Consider the following 12,966-nt stretch of genomic DNA (forward strand, 5'->3'; position numbering starts at 1 on the left):
TATCCCAAATGCATGGATCGATGCTCATGATGTCTATCACTGGATTGTCCGTGTTGTCTGGTCCAGACTCGATTATTTACAGACCGCCGTCATATAGCTGGAATATTGCTCAGTGCGGCGTTAAACAACCAACCAACCAACCATCGAGTGTCGCCTAACATGACAAGCGAAGCGGTGGGTATATTTTAAGCAATGCCCAACATAGACATACACAATGCACTGTCCATGGATCATCGTGATTTTAGGCTAGATATATAAATATATTATTTCGACTTGCTTCAATATATCTTTCCTTTATTTCAAATTGAAGCTGCCTGGTTCCTAAAACACTATGGAGTAACTATATACTCCTTTCTGTTAGGTCTGGTTTACCGGTGCATGCTTGCATGCATGAGGAGTCATATCCGTCTTACCGCTTATATCTGTTAGTTATACATTTATATTTATACATTTATTATAAATTTGCACACCAAACTTCTGAGCTTGCATTACCTGCATCATGTATATGTGATAGGGTTAAGTTAAGGAGGTATTTGAGGTTACTACTAACTTGTATATGTGGGTAGAATGCCATTCCAGGCCACAAAGTTGCGACTAAATTGGTCGCCATGGCGATCTAGTTTTGTATTTTGCGACTGGTATTTTCATGTCAGTCGCCAACTGGTTCCTTGTCTTTAATTAAGTTTGGCGACTAAATATCTCTCGTCATAAGATATTTAAAAAGATCGTTTTTAATATAAGTGCGGTAACTTCAGTGAAAAAAATCGATATCAGAACATAATAACATCGATTAGATCACTGCTGGGCCATGTGTTCTGTTTTCGCTTTCGATATGAAGCTCCATACCTGGAATGAAGGAAGCACTTTCCGTTATTAAGTAATGCACTAACGATGTTAAGAGTTTAGTACCCACGCATGCGCTGTACGACATCCGCCCAGGTGACAGCTGTGGCGGTCGTTTCGCCGTTCAAAAACACGAAGTATTTTTCCATATTTGCGCAAGTCAAAACAACAACAAATCGTTGTCAATCGGCAAATGATGAATACCGTATTTTCTTTAGTACAGTGCGCACCCCTCTCTAGCGGATTCAGTATTTTTGGGGGAAAAACGGGTGGAAATTTGCCATTTCCCGACTCCCGGGGCAAGTAGAAATACGAGGTCGGGCAACAAAATCACCGGAGGCAAGTAATATTGGAAATTACTATCACTGTCTACATGTCTAACTACTTTTAAAATGGTACAATAAATTGGTTGAGAGAAATTTCGTAATCGCGCTTTTGTAACATCGCCTGTTTTTTTTCCGTTGTTATAACAAGCGATTTCATTAGATTAAAGTTGGTTCCTAATGACGCTTTCTTGCCGAAATCTGCTACAAGTTTCGTGATTGGTCAATTTTGAGCACATGACCTCAGGCAGCCAATCAAATTACAGCGGTGATACCAAGCGTGTTGGATAAATTTCAGAAGTTGGCGAAAGATTATTGTTAAACCGTGTTATTCTGAACTAAAAGGCAGGAAATCACGATACATATTAAAAATATGGAACTTCGTGAATGTATCGTGCTAGGTTACGAGCTGTGACATAGATTTTTCATGCAAATATTTTTGCATTAAACATCGTGTCCGAGCCGAGAATTTGAGCCAAATTAAGGCGACGAAAGCCGAGATGTCATTTGACTTACATTACACGCGATCGCACGAAAAGATGGAAATAATAACTTAGATGTAAGTTTGATTACTTTTAGATATATTTTTGTTGATTTTATTTATTACTTTGTATAATGTATTTAAAGATTTGTTTAAAACGTCTTTATTTTGCTCTTTGACATGTTCGATGTGGACCCGTTGTCGAAATGTGTGTCCGAGAATTATATTTTCAATAACATCCCGGTAAATAGTGAATAATTTTTTAATTTATCGATAAAAAATGATAAATTGATGTGGAATACGTATTTCAGACATTGTGAAATGTGATAGATTTAATAAATGAATGATATTACAGGTAGGTCCATAAAAATATATACTATTTTGACGTGACTACGGCTTGGCCGGAAAACCGGCTTACGGTGTTGAAAGAGATACATAGATCTATTGATGATTTGAAGTTTTATTTTGAAATTATTTGGGCAAGTGAAAATAAAATCAGGGCAAGTGAAAATTGTCTTTAAACTTGTCCGATGGCAAGTGAAGTTTTTTTTTAAAATTTCCACCCCTGAAAAAAATTCGAATAGATCTACCAAGCGCAGAAAAAAAGTATTATATTCCAATATCTTGTTAATTTAGATGCAGCTTTTACTAAACAAATTTGAAATAATAATAACCCTAAGCGAAGCAGCTGATTGCTATTACGGGTATTACATCGTTTTACATGGAACACACAATCTGACCAGTCGGCGTCAAGGCTCACGCGCACGTGATCGCGTGATCGCGAGAATTACGTGTTGACATAGAATAGTCCAACAAAAACAAATATGACTTTTAACGAGTCAAAGTATGGCATTTATGACATATGTATCCATTCTCTGTCAACTAAAGTTCGTTTCAAGGCGTCAATAGCGGTAATCTGACCGTGGTTTCTGTTAATAACCGTTAGTTGTGCGATCTTCACGATTTCCCCGAAATTAATTGAAACAATATTAAAAGTAATTTTGAATAAAATTAATGAAATAAGTTACAAACATAAGTCCAGATATACAAAGAACACTTTTTATAGTCAGACAGTGTAATTACATGATTAATTTGCGTACTTCAGTATGGATTTGTTGACATGGTATTTCCGGTGTTACGTGCTCACGGTAATGTCTCATTACTTCTTGTATAATGCGCCCCCCCTTCTACACAGCTGTGAGTTTTTTTTAAATAAATGCGCAGTTTACTCAAGAAAATACGGAATGCTTTGAATGGCGTCACTGGTGCGGTGTAGTTGCCTAGTTGACACCGAATGAATATACACATGATTTCACACAATCTGTCTAGAACACACCAAGTAGTACAGTTCATTTGTGCCAACTGAGATGTCAAAAGATGGTCAGCTGTGGAGCACTGCAACATAAAAGCAAAAAGCGGCGAACAAGTATAATTGATACTAGAAATAGCATGTGCAATAATGAAAACATCACATTAACATGTCTAACATTAATAATAAATGAAGAAAGTATGTATTAAAATATTACATCATAATAGTAAATGAGCCAAAGGGAGGGCTGGGTGGGAATTTGAAACGTGTTGCTTGATCGGCTGTTGGTTCGGAAAGGCCGAAACTATGAAAACTGGCATGCTCGCAGAATTGCGATTGCACAACTTACATAATTACCTCCGCAGACTTGATACTGAATGATGGAACAGAAAATAGCTATGTTTGCTGCAAAGCTATAAATGAATTTTATTTTATACATGTATAATAAAATTAATTATACCTTCAGCTTGCAAATTGGTAACATACAACAAAGAAATATGGCTGTGGGTGAAAATGGCACAGTTTATTAAATGCGAGTTGGTGGCGACACCCAAGGAGGGAGGGGTCCCTAACTGCCTGAGCACCATGGTGATGGGCACATCAGACTGAAGAAAGCTAACTTAAGAGGGTAACCATGCATAAGTAGCTACCTTTTAAACCATCAACCTGGGTGCCCATTACATAACGTAGGGATTGGTCTTATCAGAGTAACCATCAATAAGCCCCAACCCTAACTAGCACATTAAACCAGGGGTTCAAACTGCAAGGGTAACCATAGCAATGAACTCCCCAGACTGAATAATACATGCCCAAGAGGGTAACCATACTGGGCCTTATTTGTAATCTAACTAACCTAAAGTCCCTCCCTCCGCCGCCACAGATCGTGTACCTACACGGTCATCGCCACCAAGTTGCACGGGTTAAAGTGCAGCAGAAGGAATAGCCTGAAAAAGTGCTTCTTGTAATTCATGAACGAAAATAGAATTGCCAATCTCTGACAGATGAATGTCATCCTCCCTATACAAACCAGAATCTCTAGCCACAATATCATGTCTGACGAAAAGCCCCTTAAGCTTTGTTACTGGCTCAATTGCTTTCCTGTTTACCCGCTTCCTCTTCCTCTCGATTGCCGCAAGTGATTCTGCACCTCTCCATGCTCTCCGAGGAAACATCTCTGACCAAATTAACTGCACATTTGGTAACAAGTCTGTGATTGTGTGCATGTCCTGCTCTATGTCTCTACCAAGATCAATGCTTCTCATAGTGACTAAATCATTGGATCCCAGATGTATTACCAATGTATCTGGTGATTGGAGGTATTGCAATTTTTTCCTAAGCAATGGAAGCAAGCCTGACCAATGCATACCTCTGATGCCAAACCATGTGATATTAGCAGAATCTAACCGCAGGTTCTTTCCAAGGTGTAGTTTGAGTGCCCGTCGGTGTGACCAGTAGACGTAAGAGGATCCAATAATCCATACCTCTGAAATAACTTAGATGAGGTTAGAGGAAGCATGCGTATGAAAGATACTATTGACTATTAGTTTATTAAGCCTATTCTTATGTAAGTTCTGTATGCCATTGACTTCCACCTACCCCATTCTTGTATGATTTGGTAGGGGATACCATTCACTGCTGCAGATGTAGCCGCTCCTATTCTAAATGAATGAGATTTGTAGGATGAGCAAGATAGGTTTATGAATGACAGTGCTCTTTTAAGTACTGCCTTAAACTGGAACTTTGAAACTGGTTTGCTATCTATATGGATAAACAGACTGGAGTCAGGGGAAGTTGAAGGCCTTGCTATCAAATACTGATGGAGTGTCACTGCTGGACAATCAAACTTGTCAGGATGTGAAGGTATCCTCAAACAGCACTTGGCTCCAAGCTGATCCTTGGTGAGTCGTATGTCAGATAGTAATAATCCCTTAGATTTACCTGGATCAACCTCGGTGCAAACTAATTCGCTGACCCGGAGAAAAGCGTGAAACGCCATAGTGAACATGCTCTTGAAAAGCTTGCTTTCATATACAGATGAACACACATAGTCCAATGCTCTAAAAAGATTTCTCAGGACAGGAAGTGTTATTGGGTGACGTATGTCCTGCCGTGGATTAGAATTCTTCATTCCGGTAAGTATTTTCTTGATAATGAAGTTGTCTGTTGTATCCAACATTGCATTCAGTTTATGCTGCCTACTGATTGCTGCTATGTGTTGCAAAGCTGTTGCTGGTGATCTCTTATTTAAGACAGATAACCAATATACTGTACAAGGTGTCCAAAAGGTACTGGCCAGATGTCTCGTAGAAGATGCAAATGACGGAAGTTTTCAAAAGACTTTAAAGCTACTTGGTAGGCTCTTATTGTGTTAGTTGCCAAGGACAATTCTAACAGTCTCTTAGCTTCTTGTCCAAAGTCTCCCATAAAGTGGCTGGAATCTCTGTAGGATGTGGGTCTGCATGCGGTGCCATGCGCCTGAAATGCTGCAAATGTATGCGAGATAGAGCGTCGGCAAGCTTGTTATTGCAACCTGGTATAAATGTGGCTTCAATAATCAGATTGAGGTGTAAGCACTTTAAGGTTAACCATCTGACCAAGACCATGACTCTCTTAGATTTTGATGACATCTTATTTAGTATTGCAACTACTGCTTGGTTGTCAGAATTAAAAATAACCTTTTTGTTTGCTAATAAGGCTCCCCATATGCAAATTGACACCAGTATAGGAAAATACTCTAAAAATGTAATGTCCCTCGTTATTCCTGATTTTATCCATTCCTCCGGCCAGATTCCATATGTCCACTTCCCTCCAAAGTAAGCCCCAAAACCTCTCGCCGGCACTGTCGGTGAACAACCGTAGTTGATTGTTGCCAATCCAAAATTGCTCTGGAAATATAGCCTCTCCATTATGGTCAGACAGGAATGATAACCATGTACACAAATCTTCCTTTATCCCTTTCGTCAGGCGTAACCGGTAATTACCTCTTGATAGCCCACTTATAGAATCTATGAGTCTGCGAATAAAAGGACGACCAATTGGAATGGCTCTGCAAATAAAATTAAGTAGGCCAATGAGTGACTGCATTTTTTTAACTGTTGTTTTTCTGAGAGACAAAAGTTCAGTAATTGTTGATATACAATGGTCAATCTTGTCCTTTGGTATTCTGGCCTGTTGTAGTACTGTGTCAATTTCTATACCAAGGAATGCTAAGCATGTGCAAGGCCATACCGTCTTCTCTTCTGCCGTTGGTATTCCCAGGGTTTTACAAATGTGTAGGAATGCATCCAAAGCTTTTTTACAGTAATTTGTATTTGTTGGGCCCCCAAACAAAAAATCATCTAGATAATGAAGCATGCTACCACATTGAAGTCTTTGTTCCACCACCCATCGCAGAAATGTGGCAAATTTTTCAAATTTTTCAACTGATCTTACAACCCATAGGTAGACACATATCTATGTAAAATTTTCCATCAAAATGTATACCTAAAAGATTAAATTCGCTTTTTGCAATTGGACAGAGACGGAATGCATTCCTAATGTCTGCCTTAGCTAGGAGAGCTCCAGGTCCTAACACTTGGACCATGTTGACGGCATCGTCAAATGAGCTGTATGAAACTGATGACAAATTGTCATTGATGAAATCATTAACTGATGCACCCTGAAGGTGAGATAAATTTTGAATCATTCTGAAGTCAGCTGATTCCTTTTTGGGTACTAAGCCGAAAGGGGAAATATTCAGGTTTGATATAGGTGGAAAATTAAAAGGCCCAGCTATCCGACCCAATGTGATTTCTTTCTGTAGCTTATCTTGCACGATCTCAGGATAGTCATAACAAGAGCGCAAATTTTGACAATAGGCAACCTGTCTGGGTCCTGTATACTGTAGCGTGAAACCAAAGGTGAATCCATCAAGAAGTTCTTTTCGGGCTTTTACATCTGGGTAGCTTGCTAATAATTCAGTGAGAGGTTGCAAATTGATGGGAGTTGGCCCTAATTCTGGCAAAATTACCTCCTGTAGGCTTTTTGCTGCCGGTCCCCCTGGTTCTGACTATGAGGTTCTGCAGGCATTTTGCACAACTTGGCAGGGTGAGATTTTCCACAATTGATACATGAATGCATATACTTGCACTGGGTTCTCTTACAATTTCCATCATTGTAGTCGAAACATGGTGGTCTGTTGTAATTGGGTCGCCTTGCAAATGAAGAGCTGGTTGTTGTTGAATATGTTGGTGTTGGTGTTGGCATAGTTGACGGCATGACGAACATAAGCCAGCTCACTGTTTATTTCACCCCAGTTAGTGAGCGGAAACTTCTCCATACGTAGGCGAAACTGACGGTCATATGCTTTCCATCCCAATCCCAAAGCTCTGCACGCTAACGTCGAACCCATTCGACAGAGGTGTCCATCCCCGTGCATCTGATGTCGAACCCATTCGACAAGCGAATAGCATAACAACACCCCAAAATAAAACTCGCCATATCTATTTACCAAGAAGGCTTTGCGTAACATTTAAATTACGTATGACATGCATAAATGCTCAGCTTGCTCAATATCAAAACGTTCAGTCATTTCTTTACCTCAAAAAGAAAATATCGCGAGTTAAAAATGTTTCGGCCAAACTTCTCGGCACACAACTACCAGAAACGGCCATTGTTGACTTTTGGCACTTCACGTTGAGCGGCATGCAGTCCGATATTTTCTTTATAATTTCATCATTTTTCCTATTCGATCATAATTTTTTGTTTGCTGACGAAAGGAAAACACTCATGTACCTTTATTTCTAAAAATTAGCAACTTTCGGTGTAACTAATTGTAAACAAAAACACTCTGAATCGTAACATCATCGATTGGATGGAACTTGTACGATCATGACAACGGCGGTAAACAAACAACTCCACATGCATAGTTATCCCGTTAGACTATTACAATCATTTTGTTACATATAACTTAATTTTCTAGAATTATTGACACGTATGTATAAATCTTTGTAAAAAGAATTTCATTTTTAAAGAGTTTGCAAATGATTTCGTTTGATAAACTTTCCGACACATTGACAAGCCGACAAACGTCAGAGATACGTTTGGGCGTGGCCTAACTCGCGATTTGTTGAGTTGAACAAAGTCAACAAACACTGCGAAAAATGACAAATATTGGATGATACGCAAAATCTGAACTGATATACATTCTAGGTAAACCATTCAATAGCAAAATAATGCATTTTACGAGAAATAATCAAAATACTTGCAATTTTTGCTATCATTTCTGAAACCGGAAACACGTACCGCATGTGACACATGGAAGCAAAATATGCAAAAGTTGGTAAGCTATCATAAAGAAATTCCGAAATAGATTCAAATTCAAAAGAAAATACATAATTTACTATTTTTCGTCAACTATTTACCATTTATTGATCTGGAGAGCAGTCTTCACTCCTATTTGTTTCATATTTCTTCGTGATTGTCGCCATCAAATGTGTAAGTCTAAATCCGAAACCTTTATGGATTTTACGCTCGATGATTTTAATTTTTAAAATATTTTCTAAAAACGAACGCAACGGAGAGCGATACAACGTATTGATATGCCATAATAATAACATAATATTGTTATTGGTCTAACATTATAAAAAGAACAATTTAAATATTAAAGATGTTGTTGAAAACGTTCTGAGAACCTCCCGTCCTCTGAACCGATAAAATTTTGGTACACAACGAGGTAGGCTAGTGTAAATATATATAGATTCTAGGCTCCTATATATGTGATTTTGTACCCAAAACAAATTAAATTGTACCCAAAATACTTTGTGAATTTGTACCTTAGAAAATAAGACAATAGATCTATAATTATATTTATGTTTTCATGTAGATGAACAGAACACATGATAAAATATTTCATCAAGTTCCAAATATGATCATGACTGTGATCCTTGAAATTGATTGTTTAGTGTTGAGAGAAAATTGACGTCTTGTCACTGAAGGAGAGGCCAGTTAAGTTGGTTAAACCTAAGTTAGAATGAATTGTTTTGATAGGAAAGTGATATTATGTTAAGTTTAAGACACCAAATTAATGTATATCTTTGGAATAATTCTAGGTAGATCTACAAAATCACATACCCATTTGGGTAACAAATTACTAGAAATTTTGGGTACAAAAGTCACCACTGTACATTTCAACTGATTTCCGTGAATCAATGGGATAAAAAATTTCGTCTGAATGATTCCTTTTCTCATTTTTTAAGACAAGAATTTGTTTTACATAACAAAACAGGCAGATCTACACGGATCACGTTTAGTCCTAAAAAATTTAAAAATATGGACACCTCAGAAATGAGGGCTTATAAGTATAATTCTACCTAACTAGTCACATGGTTTGACTTAGATCTAGGTCTATCTAAGAAAAGTCCTTATGAAAATCTTTTTTTATTTTTTTTATGACACTGACATTTCTTGCACTTAGACAAAGAGTATTCAAGGAAAGACAGATATGTTTTTGAATGAAAATATGACTTTCCTTTATGATTCTTTATTCATGATGACAGGGGAACTTTTATACACACCAGCTGAGGAAGTTGTGATACTGTGATTGCATACAAAGAAAAAACAGGTGGGAAGCAGTACCTGTATGTATAAAGTAGACCACATAAGGTGAACAAAAGTAATGGATTGGCTGACTGGAAAAAATACATCTGGCAAGGGTAAACATGTACACAGGCATGTTTCTTTTCATTCCAACCAGAAGACTGAGATAGCATTTTCTAAAAAACCAATGGCAAACTTACCAGCTCATGTGCCACCATGGTTCTTGTGATTAAACAAACAAAAATGTCATGTACTGTTACAAGTACTGTTACTATAATAAATTAAATTAATTCCTATTAAATTATATTTCAGAATTGTTTTATTTGGAAACAAACCACATAATGCACAAGATTAATGTCCATATGAGTTTAGTATGTATATGTAAAGGATCTGATTTATTCATTATTCATGGAATACTAAAATTAAAATGATGACATCAGAGGGTTACTTATTCACATAGTTGATTTTCAGAGTGCAAGATAATAATTGTTAAATAAATATGTTTAAACTAAAGATAATAATTGAAGTTTGATCAGTTACACTGTGCTGATGCAAAGACTAATATTTACTGTCTCCACACACCATCATTGTGGGAAAAATAACTATTAAATATAACTTAAAATTTTAAAACCTGTAAACAGCTGTAAATAATTAAACAATTACAAATCTATCATCAATACGCAATCATGGTGGTCTTCATATTTTTGGAATAAATTTAGAAATCCTTCGTGTAACTGTTCTAGAATCATGCTAGAATCTATGAAAGTATTCCCGAAAGGAAAACTATCCTAAATGTAATGTGGAACTAACACCGAAAATATGTACGTAGCATTTTATTGCTTATATATACCCTATCATATTCAGCAACGCGGGGATGTTATTTTGAAACACGTTTTGTCAAGCCCATTTTCGCGCACCTGTTGTTGAGGGTGATCTTGCTGATCGACGATATCCATAGACGTATTACGTGGGATACACTTGTTGTAGTGAAACTTATCAGCGTGTACATCGCAGAAATATGAATCATGTCCCATTTATATTCACAACATTGAATGGTGATTCTTAAATATCAACAGAAGTTCAAATAAAAGATACCGAGAAACTTGCATGTGGCATGCTGATTTATCGTCTACCGTTTCCGGGTCACGGGAGCATGCAAGGTCAAACGGATTAACTAATACGCGAATTATATCGTCAAAGTAACATTTTTATTTCATGTTAGTGGTGATTACTGATACTGTGTATCGACTTATATTTTTGCTCCATGTGATAGGCGAACTATTTCAAAATTTACTGTAATTGTTTTGTTTCGAAAGCTTATCAGCAGACTACCCCTGTCTGTGACATCACATCCGGTGACCTTTGCACTTATTGAAATAGTGCAGTCAGAATTCACGATCTTTATTTTCATTTCTCTCTCGTCATATTTATTAGAATATGACGAATAAAACATTCTTCGATTGAGAAGATCGTCAACTTTCGCCAAGTTATATTTATAAAGGCAATGTAAACTTTGTTGATATTAAAATAGCAATAAGTTATGCGGAGGTCGGGCGAAGCGCGCCATGTTTGATTTTAGGACGTCTGCTTGCATCATGACACGGGTTGTTTATTTTTGTATATCGTAAATATTCAACCAAAACGCTTGAAATTAGGATAAGTGAATATTTATAAGTCATTAATTGTTTCCTGCAAATTTTATAACATGACACGTCAGATTAACCCGAATATTCGTATTTCTGCAACCGACATGATCACCTCGAAAATTAAGTTAGTTTTCTGTTTAACGTTTAGATAATAAATTCACTGAAATGGTTCATAATTTACCATCGCGCTGATATATGCCGATTATAAAACCCGAATTCTTACTCAATTAAAATTAAGATATGGGAGATATGATTATTGAAATCAATTTGCACAAATGTTACGATATTAAAAGGTTCCTAGCATGAAATGCAAACCACCTTCAATAACGCAATTAAGGTAAGTTCAAGAAAATTTACAAATTTTGTGTTCGCTTTGGTCTTAACCTTGGTATTATTGAAAACATCAGGATATTTTTATATAGAATTTGTATAGTTTTCTATCAGGAATAAATGTGCAAAATATTTCTTCAATTGGCCCTTGTTTAATGAGGCAGCGACTGTTTGAAATCACCCACCCTCTTTAGAGCGCCTTATGCTAAAATTAATCCAGCAGGCAGGGGTAAGAAGTGTGAAAATAATTCAGCAGGCTGCCATACGAATTATGCTGATGTACTTGAGCAACTGCTGGTATTTTGTGAAAAACTTCTCCAGATATATGCTTGCAAAAACTAGAAAAGCATCTGTCCAGGCTGAGATTGAATCAATACTCTGTAATCCTCGTTTGATAACCTGAATGGCTCCTTGATCATTAATTCCTAGAGGTGTGGGTCCAGCTGTATCCTCATTTGTAGCAGATCCCTTCAGTAAAATGCACAATTCAACAAATTCATGCCTCCAAATCTTTGACACACTGCTGTACGGTTATTCCTAGCGTGTCTTGTGCCAGTGTAATGGGTTCTACCCCATCATGTGTGATAGGCTGAATACTCCCCAATGGTTGAATACTGCCGACAGGTTGACCTAATTCAGAAGCGGGTGTAACCAGAATCTGAGAATGCATAGTGGGTGCAGATATATTAGGTCTTTTACCCTGTGTGACGTGTGCTGTAGTGTTTATGCCTACCATGTCTACATTACTATGAAACAAGTCAATTGTAGGAATGTGCTCACCGTGTCTAATGGTCCCACTGTCAGACGTACTTGGTCCAGGAGCCCCGCTGGGGTTTCCCGCCGTTGGCGCCATGCTGTCTGACGGCCCGACGATAGGCCTAATGTCCTCAGACTGTTTGCTGTGTTTTGCCGTTAGGTCTTCCCGTTCCTCCACACGTCGCCTCTTCCTACCCGCTCCCCTAGTCTTCATAGTCTTGGAACGAACTGTTACTGGACTACCACCCCTTTTAGTATTGCGCGGCATGCTGGAATCTTCTAAATAGTTCTCTCTCAATTTGAAACGTGTTGCTTGATCGGCTGTTGGTTCGGAAAGGCCGAAACTATGAAAACTGGCATGCTCGCAGAATTGCGATTGCACAACTTTCATAATTACCTCCCTTTGACCGCAGACTTGATACTGAATGATGGAACAGCAAATAGCTATGTTTGCTGCAAAGCTATAAATGAATTTTATTTTATACATGTATAATAAAATTAATTAGCTGCTGTATCGGGATCGTCTACAACTACATATAAAGAAGTATTATCTGCAAACAGTCTAATATTACTTCCAATTTCATCGGCAATATCATTTATATAAATAATAAATAAAAGTGGTCCTAATACTGACCCCTGAGGGACACCAGCCATAACAGGTCTTAAGTCTGAACTATAACCATTTATAACTACTTTTTGGGA

At 37.5% G+C, this 12,966-nt stretch overlaps 1 protein-coding gene across 1 annotated transcript; it reads right to left on the reverse strand.

Annotated features, from left to right (window-relative positions):
* Positions 1-2,734: 2,734 nt before the first annotated feature.
* Positions 2,735-12,532, reverse strand: LOC125373047. Its single transcript, XM_048383857.1, has 2 exons — positions 12,289-12,532; positions 2,735-4,439 (listed from the first exon to the last, which is right to left on the reverse strand). Exons 1-2 carry the CDS (start codon positions 12,530-12,532, stop codon positions 3,877-3,879), a joined length of 807 nt encoding a protein of 268 aa, XP_048239814.1. The 3' UTR covers positions 2,735-3,876.
* Positions 12,533-12,966: the final 434 nt, after the last annotated feature.

Source organism: Haliotis rufescens, unplaced genomic scaffold (genome assembly GCF_023055435.1).
Source record: "Haliotis rufescens isolate VD_foot unplaced genomic scaffold, xgHalRufe1.0.p SCAF_5, whole genome shotgun sequence".
In the NCBI taxonomy this organism is placed as follows: Eukaryota; Metazoa; Mollusca; class Gastropoda; order Lepetellida; family Haliotidae; genus Haliotis; species Haliotis rufescens.

What these genes read in the sequence shown, in the direction of transcription:
- LOC125373047 (XM_048383857.1), bottom strand. Translation starts at nt 12,532, where the DNA reads ATGCCGCGCAATACTAAAAGGGGTGGTAGTCCAGTAACAGTTCGTTCC. An exon ending in CAGTGGGACCATTAGACACG is followed by an intron (nt 4,440 to 12,288) that starts GTGAGCACATTC and finishes AAGTTATTTCAG; the next exon opens with AGGTATGGATTATTGGATCC.